General features: G+C 46.1%; 1 protein-coding gene across 2 annotated transcripts in view; it reads left to right on the plus strand.

Moving 5' to 3' along the window:
* Positions 1–3,829: 3,829 nt before the first annotated feature.
* RGS20 (regulator of G protein signaling 20) overlaps positions 3,830–22,183 on the plus strand; it is a 33,332-nt gene continuing 14,978 nt past the window's right edge. The window contains exon 1 of one of the 2 annotated variants that reach the window (XM_053313528.1): positions 3,830–4,450. In XM_053313528.1, the coding sequence (XP_053169503.1) occupies positions 4,346–4,450 (105 nt within the window). In that variant the 5' untranslated portion in view covers positions 3,830–4,345. The remainder of the gene's footprint in view (positions 4,451–22,183) is intronic. The other variant, XM_053313529.1, reaches the window with a different exon arrangement.

Consider the following 22,183-nt stretch of genomic DNA (forward strand, 5'->3'; position numbering starts at 1 on the left):
CTATACAACAAAGACTATAGCCCTATTCAGATATTTATTTGAACCTGCATTCAGATGTCTGTACATATGTACATGTTTTTGTGTGATTCACTGTACCTGTTTAAAACGAACCTGGTTACAGGTCCCTCAAACACATGGTACAGACCAGAAGTGTATTGCTGTATCTGCATTCAACATAACATGTGAATAGGAACATAGGAAGCTGCCTTATACCAAGTCAGACCATTGGTCTATCTAGCTCAGCATTGTCTACACAACATACCAATCTGTACCAGCGTACACTGTGCGCAGATGGTAAAAGTGTTGAACATGACATGTGAATAGGGCTCCTAGTTTGGCTAAGTTTAAAAGTTAACACAGCCCTTAAACTAAGATGCTTCTGACTTAAAGCCTAGCTGCTTAGGCTAGGCTTGCCAGCCTTTTAGTAATCTTTGTTTTGTGTTTCTCTCTCTTTCTTTCCCTCTTCTTCTGTCCCTCCATGCTTCCATCCAACTCTCCAGATCCTCCTCCAGACCCTCTCAGGCTTACTTCCCAGCTGGCCTCTCTTCCCTAGGCCATTCTTTCAGCCTCCACCCTGCCATCTATCCTTTCAGCCACCTCCGCCAGCTGCCCCTTTCTCTAACATCTCAGCTTTCCGAAAAGGGACGCTGCTTTGGAGGGAAGCGGCAGCTCTGGGTCCACTCGATGCCTTACTAGGAGGCCTCTTGGCAGAGCTGGCCTTACGCAGCTGTGTCTCCTCGGAGCCTCTAAGATGCCCTAAATGTAAAGAAGCAGCATTCAGGAAACACGGGATTTTCCCAGAACAACCCAGTGATGTGAGTACAACTTTCTCAGACAGGCTTCTTCTGGGGAAAATAGGGGGCTCTCATTCAAATCTGAGTCTCCTTTAGAAAAAAGGTTGTTTGCAACCACTTCTTTCTAAAATGAAAAGCATCAGGGTGCAATGCTGCCTGGAAAATGTACCCTAGCCTAGACCAGAATATATGAAGAGCTCTGTTGGATTTTAGACCCAAAGGCCCAGACCATGTATCTATCTAGCTCAGTATTCTTTACACGGATTCTCAGTGGCTCTCCAAGGTTTCAGAGAGGGGTCTTTCTCAGTCCTATCTGGAGATGCCAGGGGTTGGACCTGCGACCTTCTGCATGCAAAGGAGGTGCTCTGCCACTGAGAGCCCCATCCCAACATTCTGAGTTCAACAGTGGCCAGCCAGAAGCTGCTGGGAAGCTCACTAGCAAGGCATGAAGCCAACAGCCTTCACTCATTCTTTGGCCCCAACATCTTATATTCAGAGGTTGGCTGCCTCTGAACATGAAGGTGGCAGTGCTTTATTTCCAAAGAGAAATGTGATTATGCTGAAGCCTGCCTCTAATCCATGCCCTCTGACCTCACCCCATTGTGTGTGGGCTGGCTCCAATGGCTCCATTGTGTGTGGGCTGGCTCCAGTATTCACACACTGTCTCAGCATGTATGTTGTATGCACAATGAGATGTGGAAGCTAGTCTTAGGCTCAACTCGTGGCCTTCCCTCGCCATGCAAGGGACCCTGAATGTGAGTTGGGACCTGGGCATGATGAGTATTCCTAGGCATGAATTCCCAGCCCACCTGAGCCATTCATGGAAAAGGCGGGGTGGGGGGGAGTGGATTAATGGATGAGTAGGACCTTTGTATAGGCATTTATTTCTGGTTCCCATTCAAGGCTATATACAGGTATGTGGTGCGCGGTGTTCTCTCTACTTTTTTTCCATCTGTGTGTGGAATAAGTTTTGTTCTGGGCAGCAGTATCAAAGCAATGATACTGTGTATCAAGACAGTGACACAAGCCAGTTTGCACTCACATGCATTCAAAGGGGAGCCTTCCTGATTCAGTTTGAGGGGGATCTAAAATTAACTTAGCAGATATTTTTTTTAAAAACCCTGTGCGCAAATGCGCATGCACACACCTTAGAGGGAATACTGGTGGTGGTGAGGAGGGCTTGCTCTTGCATCCCACTGCTGTTGGCCCATCCACACTTTGGAGTTATATGTGAATCAACCCTCCAGTGAAGTGAGACATGCACTCTGCATGTGCTGAGAAGCTCATTACAAGCTACAGGGTGGACCTAGTCCTGAGAGCAGGTCTCTTTGGAGACTGAGCCATGGTGAGCACAGGCTAAAATTCCTGGCCTACTCAGTGGTGAGTAGCCTCTGCTCAAACTTGTTCTTTTCCTTGCTGCTGATACACATGTTATGGCATGGAGCAGGATCCAGACTAGTATTGTGCTAACAAGATGAGGTCATATGTGCCTTCAAATGGTTTGTGCTGCTCTCCACCATGTTGTGCAACCACAAACAGAAGAAGAGGGATTCTGAAAGCAGAAGAAGGTTGCTCAAGAAGTAGCAGGAGGTTGCACAACATATCCAGCCAGCACAAGAGCTAGTCTAGAACAAAGATTCCTTCCTTTGTGAGACATCCTTACAATATATCCTTCCACTAGCACAAGACTAGACTGGATCCTGCTCATGGTTGTGTATACAGGTTTCAGGGGCCCTGGCCGAGCTTGGAAAAAACATAGGAAGCTGCCATATTCTGAGTCAGACCATTGGTCTATCTAGCTGAGTATTGTCTTCACAGACTAGCAGCAGCTTCTCCAAGGTTGCAGGCAGGAATCTCTCTCCCTATCTTGGAGATGCCAGGGAGGGAACTTGGAACCTTCTGCTCTTCCCAGAGCAGCTCCATCCCCTGAGGGGAATATCTTACAGTGCTCACACTTCTAGTCTCCCATTCATATGCAACCAGGGTAGACCCTGCTTAGCTAGGTGGACAAGTCATGCTTGCTACCACAAGACCAGCTCTCCCAAACAGAATGGGGCTGTATGGAAGGGATCAGAGGAAAACAGTCAAGGGGGAGAAATGTCTAGTCCCAGTGTTTTAATGAGGCGTACTTCCCAGCAAATTAATAATAATCAGGGCAGCCTTTACATCTGTCGTCCCTGAGCTGCAAATAGCAAAGGCACTTGTGGTCTAGGTGTAAGCGGGAAAGCACAGTTTCATCAGCTTGACTCGACTTGCGTAGTGGTGGGGGACGGGCTGGGACGGGTGATGCTGGTGTGTGTTTTGCTTCTCTGGATCTCGGATTTCTGCGCCAATCAAAACAGGAAGCGAGCAGTCATTATTACCGCGGCTATTTGTGCACGCTCTCTCCTCTCTCGGTAACCAGGGAGCCCTGATTCAAGCTCCCGAGAAGCAGGAGGAAGTGACGCGTAGGTTATTTATGTATCTGATCAATTTCAGTTTCAGGGGAAAGATTGCGTCGCATCTTCTCTGAGCGTGGGCCAAGAGGGAGGCCGTAAAAATAAAATATATATATATAAGGCAAGTCCTTAAGCCGCCGGCGCCAAGTGGAGCTTGGCAACTGGATCGGTTTAACACTGAATCCTTTGCAAGACACTTGCGTATGCGTCTCCCCGACGGGGAAACCGTTGCGGGAATTTCTTTTTAATTGCGAGTTTCCCTGATGGAGACTCATTTGCTTAGTTTCCCAAGATGAGACCGCCCGACTTCCGTTTGCCATGCACGCCTATCAGGATGGGGCGAGCGAGGCTCTGTGAAATAAAAATTAAAAAGATCGATGCGGCTAACAAGGGAGAGCGTTCCTGGAATTACATACTTAAGAGTTTCCTTCAATCAGCCCATGTCCTCCCATCAAGACCATCCAGATGTAACGAGAAGGCGGGGGAGCAAAGGAAAGCTCATGACAGAGAATATACAGCAGCAGAGCTTTCTCCCCGCCCTGCTTTTCTTTTCCTTCTCGACAAACACTCTTGTTTATCCCTCCATTTCTCCTCCCTGAAGGGGATCTCAACAGAAGTTGGAGACGCCTCCTTCCCTTCCCTTCCCCTCCCTCTCGCCTCCTCCCCTCCCTCCAATCTGTTTTCACAATGTGTTTGTTGCAGATGTTTGTTGCCCCAGATGTCAATTGCCTGAGCTGGCATTCATGCACGCACGTGCCTGTGTGTGTTTTCGGTAGCCAAGCGGGAGGGTGGCGAGTGAGGAGCCGAACGCGCAGGGCGGCTTTCCAGGAGCTGTCCAGGGTCTTGAAGCGCGGAAAGGAGGCAAGCGAAGGCTGCCTCCGGAGGGCGAAGGGCGGTCTCCTGCTTCACTTCTCAGTGCCTCCAGCCCGCTGCTGCCCCTCGGAGTAGCAAGAGCGCGGGAAGGTGCTGGGGTTGGGGGGCGGGCCGGGGAGACCCGGGACATTTTGGGGTGACTGAAAAGGAGGCAAAAGAGCGTGTGAGCAGGTGTGGGGGAGGCCAAGCCAGAGAGTGGAAGCTACAACAAACCGTGCTTCCTAGACAAGTTCGGGACGCATGCGCATGGCTGGCGAGCCGCCGTCCCCGGCTGAAGAGCGTTCTGCTAACGGATGTGAGCAATGCAAAGATTTCCACCCGGCTCCCGGGATCGAAGGGGAGATTGTAAGTACCCGCCACCACATCGAGCTCTGGATCTCTGTTCGAGCGCGTGGGTTAGGGCTCTGCTCAAACTCCCCTAGACCGACTCGCCTCCCTCCCTCCCTCTCTCGCTGATGGACAGTAGCAAACGAAACCGAGTATTTTTCTTTTTGTTCCTGGGGGTGCAAATAGAAGCCCACTTTAGTACTTTCTTCCCGTACCCTTTGGGCTGAGGCGAGCTTCCTCAGATCTGTAATCGGCATACTTCGCTCAGCCCCTGCATGCCACAGGTCTTCAGGGTCCTTCACGACCAAAGAGACTGCGTGACTGGAGATCGTGCGGGGCGTTAGTAGCCCCTGGCAAATTGTATTGATCCAGAGGAGCTTTAAGCAAGAGGTGGGGGAGATGTCAATTTGCTGGTTGCCGAGGAGGAGGAGGAGGAAGAGGAGGATTCACTGGCTTGATTATGTGGTGGCTGCCTTGATTTTGCTAGGATTTTAGACTGTTGCTAGAATTGAGGTTGGGTCGGGGGTCTCATTTGGAGTGGGAAACCAGCTGCAGCTTGGAGGGGGCGCCAGGGATAGGCTTTGCCAGCAAGCTTCACCCCCAGCTCTGCCATCTGTAGTGGTAGCAGGGGATGGAGGAAGAGGGTCAGAAGATCGCTTAGTTTGCTATGAGAAAGATAAGGGTGTGACCAAGAGCCCTGACTCCCCAGAAAAGCTAGCGGCAGCTTGAGAAGTAGAGATGCTCGTGGCGAGGGCTTTGGCGAGGGGGAACGCTTCGGCTCTTCTCGTCCACCAAGCAACCAGCCCAGTATGAAACGCTGTTCTGAAGGCTATGGGCAGGTTCAGCAGGAATTAGATCGTTTTGCACGCTGCCAGGGCGTTGCGAATCAGCAATGGCACCTGGAAATCCAGGCTGAGGATAGGGAGCTGAGCTGTTGGGGGAAAGAGTCCTGATAATGTCCAAATATTAGCGTACAGTTTACCCGGACGCGAAAGGCTGGGAGAGAGAAAAACCCAAATCTCTCCCCCGTCCTCTGCAGCAGGCAGCATTTCTGCCCTCGTGTAGCACTGAGGCTCTCCTCCGCAGCTCCCGCCCTACCTGTCTGGCTCATCCCGGGTAACCTATACTCTGCGCCCCGGGATTAGTGTTGTGTAGATTTCAGCGTATAAGCGCTTTGCTTTTCATTGAGCAGGGATTGACATGCTTTTTTTTTTTTTTTTTGTTTAGCGTGCACTTGATCCTTGTTTCCTTCTTCTAAGTTAGCAAGCAAAGACAAGCACAAAGGAGTAGAACATATATCCCTACACGCTGAGCTCGCCCCTTTTGTTGGCTTCTCTGTCTGCCTAACGGCAGAGGGCACAATTTGGAACGGGCTAGGAGAGCATGCATCGAGATCTCCTTACCTGTGCCATTAGTTTATCGGTCCACGTACAGGATTTTACCAACAAGAACACTCCCCAGTCCCAGTGGTGCCTAATATATTTATTTACTCTCATTTACTATATTTGTTTACAGCTTCCCCATCATAATGGTTCTTAAAATGATTCATAAAGCAGCAATTAATTTTAAACTCTGAAAAAGGGGAAAAAACACCACCAAGGAAAACTACAGATAGGACAACAATAGTGTCAATGCTCTAAAATTTGTAAGTAATCAAACAAAACATCCATAATGAAACCAATATAGGTATTTACACACACATCCCAAAGGAAAGGTGTGTATCAATCTGAAATCAAGGAAGAAGGAACTCTAGTTTTGAGCCACCACTAAAAAGGCTCTGCTCCCCTTAATGTTTAGGAAGAGGGCTCACATGGCAAGAGGTGTACCCTGTGATACTCAAGACCCAGACAACTTTACACAGAGAGAGAGAGAGAGAGAGAGCGCACCAGTTCCCAGAATACCATCTCATACTTAGCATGCCCACAAAATGGAACTCCGGATGTGTTTATAAGACAGGCAGAGACTTGACCCTTAATAGCAGAAGTCAAGAGGGCACGGATGAAGTTAACAAGTTTAGCCTCCATAGACATTGACAATCCCTGACTCAGAGAGCTGGTCTAGCATAGTGGCTAAGAGGCTGAGCTGCAAATCAAAACTTTCTCAGCCTGAATCTTGCCTTTGTCATGAACTCACTAGGTGGCCTTAGGAAGCTTCTCAGCCTCCAGTGTAATATGAAGATAATAGTATTTACCTTTCAGGGCTGTTGTCATTGCATCAGGACAATAATGTGAAGCACTTTGCACATCCAAAAAGCACCATACAACATTCTAAGTATGATCTTGTTACTTTCTGAAGAGTTGCCTTTCACTCCTGACAGAGATCAATGAAACACTGCACTTTGCTAACCATGTTATTGTGAGAGGAACATCTGGGTCACTCCCCAGCTGACACTGTGTGTGACCCAGCCCTCACCGACAGGGAAGTCCAAAATAATAAGGAATCCTCCCACCCTGCCTATATACAAGCTGCCTTTCCACACACCTGTAACAACAGAACTTTATCTACAGTGCTGAGGAAAAGTTGCTACACCCCTAGGATGGTCTGTGTGCGAGCACAATTCTTATTCAAAACATGGTTAGACCCTAAGCTAAAGCCTGATGAGAGAAAGGCAACTCCATTGAATAACTGACTTGGGCAAGAAGGATATATTGTGAATATTCACCCAACAGAAAGATTCAGTAAGCATCCTTGTGTGAAAACGTTTGTGAACCCTTCATTCAGTAACTGGTGGCACCTCCTTGAGCAGTAATAACTGAAACTAAATGTTTCTTGTAAATGGTGATCAGTCCCTCACATCGACTTGGAGGAATCTTGGCCCATACTTCCATAAAAAAAAACCTCTTTCAGCTCTGTGACATTTGAGGGCTTCTTTGTATGAACAGCTCATAGGAACATAGGAAAGGAACATAGGAAACTGCCATATACGGAGTCCATTGGTCTATCTAGCTCAGTGTTGTCTTCACAGACTGGCAGCGGCTCCGCCAAGGTTGCAGGCAGGAATCTCTCTCAGCCCTATCTTGGAGAAGCCAGGGAGGGAACTTGAAACCTTCTGCTCTTCCCAGAGCAGCTTCATCCCCTGAGGGGAATATCTTGCAGTGCTCACACATTGTCTCCCATTCAGATGCAACCAGGGCGGACCCTGCTTAGCTAATGGGACAAGTCATGCTTGCTACCACAAGACCAGCTCTCCTCTCACTTCTGGTCTTGCCACAACATTTCAATAGGGTTTAGGTCGGGACTTTGGCTCGGCCACCCCAAAACATGGAACCTCTTCTTCTTCAGCCATTCTGTCATAGACTTACTTGCATGTTTAGGGTTGTTGTATTGCTGCATGGCCCACTTTCAGCTCAGTTTCCATTCTCAGACAGATGGCCTGGCATTTCTGATATGCAGCTGAATTCATGGTTTCATCAATGATGGCAAGCTTTCCAGGCCCTGATACAGCAAAGCAGCACTTGACGGTGATGTCTCTACCACCATGTTTGATAGTTGAGATGAGGTTCTTACTCTGGATAGCAGTGATTGATTTTTTTGCCAAACAAAACATTTGTGATTGGGTCTGAAAAGTTCTATTTTTTATTCATCTGTCCAGATAAACCTTTTTCAGAAGTCTTGTGGGTCATCCAGATGCCCCTTGGTGAATCTGAGCCAGGCAGCAATGTTATTTTTGGAGAGCAGTAGTTTCTTCCTAACTATCCTCCCCTGAACACCATTCACATTCAGTTTATCCATGATGGGTGATGCATGAACCCTCACATCAGCTACAGCAAGAGAGGCCTGCAGATCTTTAGATGTTAGTCTGGGATTCTTCGTAACTTAATAGATGATTTTCCTGATTTCTCTTGGGGTGATCTTGGCAGGACCACTGCTCCTGAGTAGGCATGTGCAGAACTGGTTTGATCACAAACCAGACTGCTGCAAACCAGGCCAATTTGAGCAGTTTGATCATGAACCACTCCAAACCAGTTCAAACTGGTTCATTGAACTGGTTCACATACCCCTGTGTTGGTCCAAATTTGGCCCAAACCACGCCAAACAGTCCGTGCACACCTGTACATAACCACATAAGAACAGCCCTGCTGGATCAAGCCCAAGGCCCATCTAGTCCAGCATCCTGTTTCACACAGAGGCTCTCCAGATGCCGCTGGAAGCCACAGGCAGGAGCTGAGGGCATGCCCTCTCTCCTGCTGTTACTCCCCTGCATCTGGTACTCAGAGGCATCCTACCTTTGAGGCTGGAGGTGGCCCACAGCCCTCCGACTAGTAGCCATTGATAGACCTCTCCTGATAGACCTCTAGTAGCCATTGATAGACCTTTCCATCCATACTCCTGTGTGGACTCACTGTAGTCTTCAATTTTTTCCATTTGTAGATTGTCTGTCTGACAGTGGATGTATGGAGCCCCAAATGCTTAGAAATGACCTTGTAACCCTGTCCAGACATGAGCATTAACCACTCTTTTTCTATAGGTCCTCTGGAAATTATTTTGATTTTGGTATGACAAGTTCCCACTAACTGTCATGGTTCAGACCTAACTCAGGACCTTTATGTAAAACAGGGTACCCAGATTCAGTCTTGCAGCTTTCCTCTGCAGGGTGGTTTGTTACCCAATTAGTTAGGCACCTGATTGTGAATAGCCGATTAATTGTGCGAAGGACACTAGGGGTTTACTTACTATCTCACACACTGATTCTGAATTAGCCTCCTTGTTCACACTTTGTATATTATTGTGCTGTGTCTCAAGAAACACAGCATTGTTTAATGCATGCCCTTTTATTGCGTTAGGAAGAACTGGTTTCAGTTATGCAAGGGTGTTATGGTAAGACCTTGCAGTACGATTTCATTATTCTACTTGGAGTTCACAAACGTTTTCTTAGCTGGCATCCAAACCGACATCCCAAAAAAAAGTTGCTAACTCTCCGGAGTTACTCTAAAGGACTACTCACTGTAATTTCAATAGGAATTCAATTGAGTAATTTAGTCAGGATGTCAGTATAAACATGTAGAAATATAAAGAGGTCCAATCAAACCTCTTTTAAAGATTTCAACTAGTGTCTACCAAATATGGATATGCATGAAACATGATTCGGACACTAAATCGCAGCACATCCCCTTAACATGGAGGGATTACACATCCCCTTTAACACAGAGGAGAGCAGGTCCATACCTGCTCCTCTGCCACCACTTCCTTAATTGCACACACCACCCCGCGCGCCAGGTATCATTGCATGCCAGCGGTGCTCTCCCCCAGCTGCCTCGTGTGACACCAGCATGCACATGGCCAGCAAGCAGCGGAGGAGCAGATATGGATGTGTTCTCCCTCCGTGTTAAAAGGATGTGCTTCAATTCGACATCTAAAATGCATTTCGTGCACATTCCTACTACCAAAGTTAAGATGGCAACCTTAGTTATCCAAGTCAAGACATGGGTAGGCCAAATCATGATTATTACCAGCAATTCTTTTGTAGGCGGGGGGAACCAAGAAAATATGATGGCTTTGTTTAGTTCACCAGAAGAACACTCTTGATTAGTCTGCAACTTTGTTCCACTGCCTCACATCCCAAACACTCTGTTTTGTTTCGCCCCATTTCCCTTTTAGTACAGATGATGGCATAATAAGAGATGCCATTTCAGAAAAAGCAAGAATTTTCAGTCTGAGCACTACAAGAAGCACTACGCATATCATATTCAGGCCCACAGCGGGCTTAAAGGTTGTGGGGTGGGGGCAGAAAAAAGTAGGGGGCAGGTTTTACCACCTTGATTGTGCTCTATAACATTACAATATAGCATTTGAAAAGTATGTGTTTATAGAGGAAGCAAAGAAAAAAGTGCAGGGGGGGGGGGGGCTAGCCCCTCCTGGCTACAAGTCTGCTCATATTCATTTCGCCCTTCTTTTCCAGAGTGTACTTGGTAAGCTAAATACCCTTCCTAATAAAGAAGTCAGAGAAATACAAATTAGTTATGTAGAGAGTTAAGGCTGAAATCCTAAACACGCTTACTCCGGCATAAGCCTCACTGCACACATAGTGGTAAAATGCCCCTAGTGGACAATATCATTGACTTGCACCGTGTTGTTGCATATTAAGACTCAGTGCGAAGCACTCGCCATATACTTTGATGTTATCTAGCTTAGAAGTGGAAAACAGTTTGAATGTATTACATTTGGAGGGATATGCAGAAGTCTTTTGACTGTACACTAATGTGTCCAAAATCCTGGAGTGGGAAGAAGGGGGTGCTCTTTAACCTGGAGATGCTGGCCAGAAATCTCCATGGAACCTGGGGGGAAAGTTAGAATGTATGAAGTTGCTCCATTTTCTTCTGTTCCTCTTCCCTTACACACACACACACACACACACACACACACACACACACACACACACACACTCACTCTACTTGGAAACTATGCTGTTCATTATAATATATGCCATGAGCTGTGGGATGTTAGATTACAGGCACTAGAACATTGCCCCTTAGTAAAAAGAATGGTACCTAATGATGTTAGGGAATCAGTTGGGCAGAGTGCCTAGATCGTTAGAGTCCTGCCAGCTGTACTAGAATATTTCCATCAAATGCAATTATGGACAAAAGAGGTACAAGAAAGCGGAGCACTTTTATATCCAATTAATTTCAGTGGAAGAGTTAGCCATGTGTCTAAATCAATGGGACATAAGGCCAAAAAAAGATGCTGTGTGGGGGATCTCCCATGTTTTTCAAAGAATTAATAGCAGCTGATGGAAGCAGGGCAATTTGAATTAAAATCTGTCCACACAGAAAGGCTGTATAACCCTTTCCCCTATGGTTAGCCAATCCAAATAGCCCACTCTTCCAGAACTATATGCCTCAAAGAGGAATTTGCTGCAAATCACCACTTCAGAGGAGATTTTGGGGGGTGAAAATGGAGCAAGGGGAGAGTGCTAATCCCACTGTATACCTCACTTCTGGCCTGAATTGGGGCCCTGTTTGGCTTATTTTTAAAGATAAAGATACCATTTTGGGGCTACTTACAAGTTAAACCTCACTTCTAAAGATGGATTTAATGTCATGGGTGCTGTGGCCCTTGCAGGTATTGAGTATTTATAAGTGCCTGTCCTCATCAGGGAGAAGATCTATGGGGGACATTTCAAAATAGGAAAATGCCTCCCCTCCCTCAGCATGTCAATCTCCTTCTCCCATAGCTGCTATTAATACTTTTTAACATCACAGGAGATTCTGGTCACAGATCTGTGTCCGTTCCGGTTTGGGCCTTAGAATAACTTCATTTTGACTGGACTATACCCCTGTTTTTAAAGCTATACAAACGTAACCTCATGACCTTGAAAACAGGAAGATAGACAGACAGACATTTCTACTATTGACATAATAGTTGTAGCATGAGAAAACAGTGTGACTTAAACAGAATAAGTTTATCCTATTTATTCTTAAACATTGTCTTTCCTAGCAGTAATTAGAAAACTGAGCAGTGAAACACTTCAGAGACATTTTCTTCTCTATGTATGAGACAGGAGGATCTTTATCTGACATCCAACTTGAGGAATTTGCAAAAATAATCCCTCTTATCTAACAATATTTGTAGACAGTAAGACTGGGCCTGATCCAACAGGGCTGTTCTTATGATGGTTTGCAGAATTGCCAGTAACTCTGAGCCTGGTGTTGATGTTACACTAATTTATATCAGCAGCTCCACAGGATTTAGGGAAGTATATGTTATGTGTTTCTGACTTTTTATCCAGCATGGCCTTCATGGCATCCTCATCCCTATTTTTGCCTCACAACAACCTTGTGAGGCAGGTTAGACTGAGCTATAGTGAGTGACCCAAGGTCACAAAATGAGCTTCATTGCTGAAAAGGCGTGTCTTGCTGTTGTTCAAATGATACAGGAAGCTTGTTATTCATTGCCCGATGTAGCTATTAATTATTATTATCATCATCATCATCATCATTTTATTTTTACATTTATATCCCGCTCTTCCTCCAAGAAACCCAGAGCAGTGTACTACATACTTGAGTTTCTTTTTCACAACAACCCTGTGAAGTAGGTTAGGCTGAGAGAGACGTGACTGGCCCAGAGTCACCCAGCTAGTTTCATGGCTGAATGGGGATTTGAACTCAGGTCTCCCCGGTCCTAGTCCAGCACTCTAACCACTACACCACACTGGCTCTCATCTCAGCTATTGACACACTTGTGGAATTCTAATACAACTGTCAGAGTCTAGCATAGTGTGAAGAAGCTTAACAGTTGCACCCAAAAGGGAAAGGTCTTTGGATCCGTGATTAATGCACTCCATGAGTCACCTTGATGCAAACCAGCATGCAGACCAGTACAATGTCAGTCAGGTTCTAACACTATTTGATCTGAGTCAGATTTCAGCATGTAATACAATATATAATGTGAGTCACTGCTTCATGGAGTACCACGTGATTCCAGCACCCACTATGAACTGTCAGGGCTTTTCAGTTATGCTTTTTCAGGGCTTCATATTAGAGCCAGTTTGGCTTGGGGGAGATTATTCATTATTTATTTATGCATGTATTTCTCAAATTTGTAGACCGCCCCATGCTTCCACCCTGGGCGGTTGACAACAACATAAAGTAAGTGAAAACAAAAATGAAAACCACAGTCAAGTTTCAAAGTGTCAGTGGAAAAAAATGAGTTTTTAGGGACTTTTTAGAAGGTGTCGGAGATGGGGAAACACTTATTTCAGGAGGGAGCACACTCCAGGGTCTCAGGGCAGCAACAGAGAAGGCCTGCCCCTGAGTAGCCACCAGACAAGCTGGTGGCAACTGCAGACGAACCTCTCCAAATGATATCAATGGGTGATGGGGCTCATGGCAAAGAAGACATTGAGGCTCTCCATGTGAGCAGTGTGGAGAGCCTGCAGGGCTTGTGTGGGAGAGGGTTGACCTGCTCTCCCCAAACACAACCCATACAATTACTGGCGTATACCACACGATTACCACATGATGTCACGGAGCTGGTAGGGACAGTGAGGATTGGGGGCTGCCTGGCCCCCGGAAATCCCAGAATGCCCCGTGTAAGTGCATGGGGCATTCTGGGGAGACCCCTGACACCGGGAGGCTTTTTGTAGCCTCCCAGTTGGGGGTCTCCTTGTGAGTCACTGCAGTGTGGCATCTCACAATCAAGAAAACTGGGTTAGTGGAGGGCTCGCTCCGCTAACCTTGTTTTAGGGGAGGGCTACTTTTGCTGCAGTTGAACCACCAGGCTTGCCTGCAAGCCTGGTGGTTCTCACGATGGAGGAAAACCGGGCAGGGCTCCCTTAGCCTGGTTTTTCCTCATCATGAGATTAGCTTCATTCTCTTAAATAACCTGGGCCTAAGCTGTTTAAGGCTTTATATATTTTGCCCAGAAACTTATCAGGAGCCAGTGTAGTTCTTTTAGTATAGGAATAAAATGGTCTCTTCTATATGACTCAGAGACCAATCTGGTTGCTGCATTCTTGAAGACATTGAGCCGGGTCTCACGATCAGTGAGACTCGGTTTGGGAAGAGAAGCAGGGAGAGCGGGCTAAGCCTGCTCTCCCCGCACATGAGCAGGGTGGGAGCCCTCAGAAGCTTCAGATGAATACTATGGTTGATACTACTGAAACAAATGAAGAGACAAAAGTCCCACGGTGCCATAAACTATTTATTTGAGCCCAATGAGTTTCGGCCGAAACCTCCTTCAAGGGCAAACTAGGACACGTAACATGAAAAATGTTGAAATATCTATATATTTAATGTGCTAAGACATACCAGTGGCTAATCCCATGCGTGCAGTACTTGTGAGACTTCATGAGTGAGGGGAGGGAGAGGGGGAGAGGAAGGTGACCACCGCTGGGCAGCGAGAGAAAGTGCCAGGTGACAAGAGGAAGTGGTGGCCAGGCCACCTGCCGGGGAAAGCACCGCCTGGTGTGAGGAAGTGGTGGCCACCAGGCAGTGAGAGAAAGTGCCGCCCAGTGAGAGAAGGTGGTGGCCAGGGCAGAAGTGGTGGGGGTGGGGAGAGAACAGCTGAAGGGATGGGGTGGAGACAGAAAACTAGAGGCACAGATGCTCTATGCCAGGTCAGCTAATCCTCTATAATAAAGTGCTTGAGTGTGATCCCGTGTCTTTGAGGCCCGTGTCTTTCTCGGCCATTCTGGGCATGCCCGGAGCGCATGCCCAGAACGTCCGAGAAAGATACGGCCGCCGAGACACGGGCGGCCATGTTGAGGACATGTTGCCTACAGAGAGGGCAAAAGCGGCAGCAGGGGGACCGGGAGGGCAGAGGCGGCAGCTGGGGAACCGGGAGGGCAGAGGCGGCAGCGGGGGGGGGTGGAAACGGCGGAGAGAAAAGAGAAGGGGGGAAAGATGGGCCCGCGGGGGGACCAGGAGGGCAGAGATGGCAACAGCGGGAATAAAAAGCTGCAGCGGCAGGGAGATGAGAGCGGGGAGAAGAGACCATCCCGACCGCAGCGGCGGAAACATAATGGCGCCCATGTTGACTCTCGGCACAAAAGAAGGAGAAGCGGGGACCGGGAAGCGCAGAGCCGACAGCAGCGGAACCAGCCCTGCCGCTAAAATGAATGAGGAGGGCGCGCTGCAGCCAGAGAAGGGGGAGATAGGCGGCAACAAAGTTCTACTAGCGCCCATTATTTTAACGGGCTTGAAAACACTAGTAACATCATAAAACTCTATTTTTAAAAATATTTTAAAAAAACCTGTTGTGGAAATTATAATCCTTGTACACTTACATCTTGCATTTAAAATAGAAGCTCAGCTTTAGAAAGACAGTATTTGACCAAAAATAACACTAAAAAAACAATGAAAAAAACGTAACCCCTCATTTGAACCACTTGGGATCAAGGTTTAAATGATAATCAAGGTTTAAAGAACTGGATTGGAGAGCATCTCAATAATATCAAATGTGCCAAGATGGGGCCCCTTTGGTGGCCCATTTTTTGGAACACAAGCATTCTTACAAAGATTTACATTTTGGGGCTGTTGAAAAGATTAATTTTGGCTATGATATAATCTTACTCAGGAGGGAGGCTTGGTAGATTCTTGAATGAAAAATTTTGATTCCAGGTGGTTTATATGAGGAGTTAGATATTGCGGCTATGCTCAAGTGAAGCCTATTCTCCTTTAAGTAGCATGACTTCAAGAGTTGGTTAGGCAAGTACAGCTGGGACATTATCTAAGGGTATAAATTTGCAGGAAAATAGAGAAATGTAACACACTCACATTAGTAAGATAGCAGCTAGTGCTCCATCAACTTTGGTAGCCCAAGATGTAAATAGTGGCATGTTTTTCAGTGTTATTTTCGTTCAAGTACCGTGTTTGTAAAATTCAACTTTGATTTTAAATTTTCTAAATTGTTTCCTGTTTTTGAAGAAAGGTTTTTTAAAACAGGATTACATTGGATAAGATGTAAGTGTACAAGGATTATAATTTTCAAATAGGTCATTTTAATATTATTGTGTTTTAAGAGTTTTATGATGGTATATTTTAACATTTTAATTTATAATTAATTATTATTATTATTACATTTATATCCCGCTCTTCCTCCAAGGAGCCCAGAGCAGTGTACTACATACTTGAGTTTCTCCTCACAACAACCCTGTGAAGTAGGTTAGGCTGAGAGAGAAGTGACTGGCCCAGAGTCACCCAGCTAGTATCATGGCTGAATGGGAATTTGAACTTGGGTCTCCCTGGTCCTAGTCCAGCACTCTAACCACTACACCACGCATGAGTTTTATGAGTTTTATGATGGTATATTTTCATAGGAAGCTGCCATATACTGAGTCTATCCATTGGTCTATCTAGCTCAGTATTGTCTTCACAGACTGGCAGCAGGTTCTCCAAGGTTGCAGGCAGGAATCTCTCTCAGCCCTATCTTGGAGATGCCAGGGAGGGAACTTGAAACCTTCTGCTCTTCCCAGAGTGGCTCCACCTCCTGAGGGGAATATCTTACAGTGCTCACACTTCTAGTCTCCCATTCATATGCAACCAGGGTGGACCCTGCTTGCCTATTGGGCAAGTCATGCTTGCTACCACAAGACCAGCTCACCTCCTTCATGTTATGTGTCCCAGTTTGCCTTTGAAGGAACCTTCGGCCAAAACATGTTGGGCTCAAATTTTTGTCTCTTCATTTGCTACTGTATTTGGTGCTTCTCATTTTTCTTCACCTATTGATAGTACTGAAAGCCACCGAGAGATCAACAGCGTCACACTCCCTCTGACAATTCCTAATTGGATATCATCCATCAGGCTGACCAAGGAATTCTGCACCCTAAATCCCACCTGAAAACCAGTTTGAAATGGGTCTGGAAAATCCATTTCCTCCAAGACTGGAGCTGAGAGGCCACCACCCTCTCACTTACCTTGCCCAGGTTGGACACAGGCTTATAGCTGCTTAACTCTGTGGGATCCAATGCAGACTTCTTCAGAAGAGTTCTAATGATTGCCTCCTTAAGACAGGATTGCCATCCTGCCCTCCTTCAAAGAAGCATTTATAATATCCATCAGGTCTTTGACAGCACACTCCCCCCCGCCCCACTAGATAGTATAAGCCATGTCAGACAAGGGTCAAGGAACAGGTAATAAGCTACACCATTCCAAGAGGTTTGTCCACATCCTCAGGAGTCACAAATTGAAAGTGATCTAGCCTAACCACATAAGAGGAGTTGCTGGACATCTCCACATCAGATACAGTGCAGTAATTGTGGGGTCTGAGTCTGTTGGCCCAAATATGTGAGATTTTATCCACTACAGACTCATTAAAAATCTCACAGAGGATAACTGATGGTTCCAAATTCTGATTCAAAGGAGGGGCAAGTACTAGCCCCTCAGAACCCTGAACAACTCCACTGGATGTGATCTTGTGGATGCTGTATGGGCAGAAAAGTATTGCTTTTCTAGAATAAATAATAAAGCTAGAGATCCCAAAATGCTAACGAGGATGAGGCTCTGCAAATAATAGCTTCAACAGCTGCCTCCTCAGCTCAACGATTAAAACAAAACAAAACACTGTCACTTTGAAAACATTAAAATAGAGCTGGTCTCAGTGAGGATCAGAACTTTCAGGATCAGTGTGAGTGTCAGAAAGCAACCTAAATTTGAACAAATAATTGCCTGTTTAAACTCTTTTCATGCTGTGAGATTGCTGTCAAATAGATTTTGTGTAAATTAAAGACAGGCTTTGGATTATTAGCAAAGAAGGTTGTATACAGCTCTTTGTTACTATGTGGGTGTGTAACAGTGCCAAGTAGCAGCATTGCCTTTGAAATGTAAAGCAATGCTTGGATACATATGAAAGAACAGAGCTCTTCAGAACTGATGATCATCGGAAAGGTTTTTTTAAAATGGGGATAGGAAACCTAATCTTCAGTTCTAACTTTTTAATAGAAGTGCTTCCTGTTTGTACTGAACAGAAAAGTGCTTTCCCATCACAAAGCACATGTTTCAATTAGTTGGCTACTAGAGCTGTCACATCAGGAGTTGGCATCCTTGCTGAACCTTAAGAAGAACCTTGCTGGATGAGGCCCTTTTAGGCCTATCTAGTCCACCCCCCCACCCCGCATTTTGTACAGCGGCCCACCAGATGCCTCTGGGAAGCCCACCACCATGAGATGAAGTCCCCTCCCCTGCCATTGCTTTCCTGCAACTGGTATTCAGACTGCAATGCCTGGAAGGGCCACAAGCTGCGTCTCACCTTCTGTTGCCTCCTAGCTTGCTTGCTTGCCCACCCACCTGCTCAGGTACAGTAAGCACTCAGCCACTGCTTTTTACCTGCCCTCTGCCTCTTCCAGAGAGGGAGGCAGTGGTTGTTCCTCTGGACAGGCACCTACTGTTTTGCTCATCTGTTCAATGGTTTCCTGATGAGTGAGTGGGCAACAGCAAGGGTGATAGGCATCCCGAGGATCTGGAGGAGAAGCTGCTGTGCGAGGGAAGGAAGGCTCACTGGCAGTGGGGAAGGTTCCAAAGGCATCTTGCCCAATGACTCCCCCAAACTTGGAGCCATCAGTGTCCATTACCTTACCTGGGATGCTTAGTCTTCAGAGGGCACCTGTCAGGTTTCAGGTACCCTGGATGCTGTTGAAAGTACTTAATGCCTTTATCAATTTCCACATATATCCCAAGCAGACTGAGGCATAGTTAAGGAAAACATCATTTTGGTATCTAGTAAATGGGATGAAGATTTTAATAGCAACACATTGGGCTGTTGATTATCATGGTTCAAACACAGCTTGTGGTAGGGGGATTCTAACAATGTTTCCTATCCTCACTGCAAAAGGGGTAAAAACAGAAGTCATGTATATGAAAAAAGACAAGAGGAGAGGGGCCTTCATATAATATGATTTGGGTCTGTCCTATATAGAAGACAAACTGGATGACCCTCCAAGTCATTCCCTCACTATGAGCATGATATGCTCACTATGCTCACTATAGTGAATGCTCACTATGAGCATTCATTCCCCACTATGAGCATGAAAACTGTGAATAGAGATCCCAATTCAACAAAACTATTAAGCACATCCTTCACTTTAATCAACAAGCAGTCTCAAATGTTGGCAATTAAACTATGAACATTTTTCCAGTGCAGCATATGCCTGTGCAATTTGTTGATTTGGGCTTTAGGGAATTAAAGGGTAGTGTGATCTTTGCAAATGTAATAAACAAGAGCTACAGACACAATGTAGTGCTCCTACGTTCTATGTTAACTCATTATAAATGCATACTTTCCAGGAGATGTTGAAAACATTTAAAACCTCTATCCAGCAAAGCATATTTGCACAGAGAAGCAGGTGTTGATGCAGATCACTTGCTGGATTCTCATGTACAACAGGGTGCTATGCGTGGGAATACTCTGTTTGAATGCCCAAACAATGTATGCAATTCCTTATGCCAGACTGTAAACCACATATGCAGCACTCATCACATGGTTCATGGAGACTAGATGCATGTGCACACACATAGTGCATGCACATGTATACTAGGCACATGTACTAGTGCACTACTAGGCACTGCAGAAGCTATGCTGGGCTGAGGGAAATAATAGAATTTTAGAGCTGGAAGGAACTTCGAGGCAACCCCCTAAGTGCAGGAAACTGCTGCAACGTCTGACAGATAGCTGTTCAGCCATTGTTTTAAAACCTCTTTGAAGTAGGGATGTACGAAACAGCTTGCCCTCGAGCTCAACCCCCCCCCCCCCCGGGACAGCTGATGGCCTGTTCAGGGGTTCCCTTTTGTTTTGCCAGGGGGTGCTGCCATGGCTGCGGGGGGGGGGGTCATTTTGGGCCACTCTGGCCCTTCTTGAGATGACAGTGGCCATTTTGGAGGCCACTGTGCATACACCATGGCCATTTGCATGGTCGGGTCATGACCCAGCCACCCAAATGGCCAGGGCACATGCACGTCGGCCTCCAAAATGGCCACCATCACCTCAGGAAGGTCTGGAATGGCCCAAAATAGCCCAGGGAAGACAGAAAGGAGGCCAGTGAGGGGGGGGAGAACTGCCGGAGGACACACACACACACACACCCCGTAGCCACCAGCAGCACTCCCCGAGTGCCTCAGAGGCAGTATGTCCACCATTTAAAAACAAAGAACATCCCCGGCACCCCTGAACTGGGCCCAAACCGGCTCAAATTCAAGCCAAGCCAGGCCCTCATTCAGGGGTGCCAAAACCGAACTTTCCCAGTTCAGTTCTAGCCCAGTTCTGACTTGAACCAAACCAGGGAAACAGGTTTTGTGCACATCCTTACTATGAAGGCAAGCCCTGCTCACCACTGCACAAGGCAAACTGTTCCTCTGTCGAACTAAGCAGTGCCTACAGTTAGGAGATTCTTTCTCATGTCTAGCCTAAATCTGCATCCTTGTCATTTCAAGCCATTGTTTCTAGTCCTGCCCTCTGGAGCAACACAGAAGAAGTCTGCTCCTTCTATGTGACAGCCCTTCAGATATTTGATATCATCCCATATTCCCCTGCCCATAGTCTTTTCCCCCTCTAGACTAAACATGCCCAGGTCCTTCAGTCATTTCTCATAGGACTTAGTTTCCAGATCCTTCACAATCTTGGTTGTCCTTCTCCGAACCATTGCAGTTTATCAATGCCCTTCTTAGAATGCTGGGCCCAGAAGGGACAGTGGCTCTGCCCCTGCTAAATAAGAAAGCAATCACTTTAAGTACCACCACTTTGCCCAGTTAGCACGGACCAAATTGGGTTCATCGAGGACAAAAAGAGCTATGTAACAAGTAGAAGCTGTACTCCCCTCCTCCCCCGCAAACCTGTGCTCCATGCCTTTGCATTCAAGATCAATTCTGTTTAATTTAGGAACAAGAGTAAGTAGGAATAAAGCAACATATAACAATATACCATCTGCTTTATTATAGCTCTCGCTCACTGTGAGAGCCAAAGTACTATTGAAAATCAAGACTGGGCCCAATCATCTTGTCAGTCCTGCACACACAGAGCCCTTTTCAGCTTCAGCAGGCATCGGATATGCACCATTCCCAGAGTTCTCTCTAAACAATTGGCTGCCAGGGGACATCTACAACAAAGGAGGAAGCCAACAGGGAAATTCTGGACTTTGCTGGTTGGGATTTTTATTTCAGCTTATTTTAGAAACTACCATTCTCTCAGTCAATTGCATAAAGTAGGAGTTTTCAGCCTTGGGTCCCCAGATCTGATTGAACTACAACTCCCACCATCCCCACCAGAGTGGACTATCTGTGGAAATATTCTCTCTAGTGCATTTCACAAGGTTGTTTGATTGAATAATATGTGTATAATGTTATCCATCCTTTCTTCAAGGGGGTCATAGTTCTCCCCACCCCATGCTCTGCCATGTAATCATAATCAACAACAGGTGGGGTAGGTTAGGTAGAGCAAGCATGACCTGGCCAAGGTCACCCAGGAAGCTGCACAGGTCTCCTTCATCCAAGTCCAACAAAACATCTGCTGCATCAACACTGGCTCAGTTCAACTGGTATATGACCTAAAGAGGTTTTCAGTGCAGATGTACTGAAAGCAGATGCAGAAAAATGAAACCGGATGTTATTAAGGCATCTGATACTTTTCTTTCTGTGTTCACACAGCATTATCTGAGGCATACATAATTTATGATAATCAGCACATGCTAACTTCTCCAAATGGCCAATGAATACCCAAACAAGCTATTTAAATGAATGTTACATAGACAAAGATGAGATGGGATGACACAAGGGGGGAGAACTAACATAACAGTGTAACACTACAACTTGGATGAAAGACACATTCACTTTTGTTTTGTCAAGGGGAACCTAAATCAGTTTACTGTCCCCAGCAGTCACACCACCCAATCCAAGATGCACCACACAAGGCCATCACAGCAGTCTTTTCAGGGCTGTCATTGACACACCACATGATCCAAGCGATGTGCAGTTCAGCACGATCCAAGAATTGCACTCCAAACATATATGATATTGTGAGGGATCCTCATTGTTGGTAATGGAGCTACATTTAGCTCTTTAAAAATATTGCTGCCAAGTGATCACTTGAGTTCGTTATAAAATGGAGGCAATCCCCATCTTGATCTGATTTAGAAAAAACCTTTTGTGTGTGTGCAAAATTGCTACATCCCTGCAAGTTCACAGACTTTCTGCCCCAGACCAAAAATTCCTTTTGGTAACTGCCATGATGTCTGGTTTAAAAAAACAAAATAGCAAACATCATGCAACTGTGAGAAAGGAAACTGCAATGTAGATACTTTATAAGGGAAGATCTTTCTTCCACTAC

Source organism: Hemicordylus capensis, chromosome 4, assembly GCF_027244095.1.
Source record: "Hemicordylus capensis ecotype Gifberg chromosome 4, rHemCap1.1.pri, whole genome shotgun sequence".
Taxonomy (NCBI): domain Eukaryota; kingdom Metazoa; phylum Chordata; class Lepidosauria; order Squamata; family Cordylidae; genus Hemicordylus; species Hemicordylus capensis.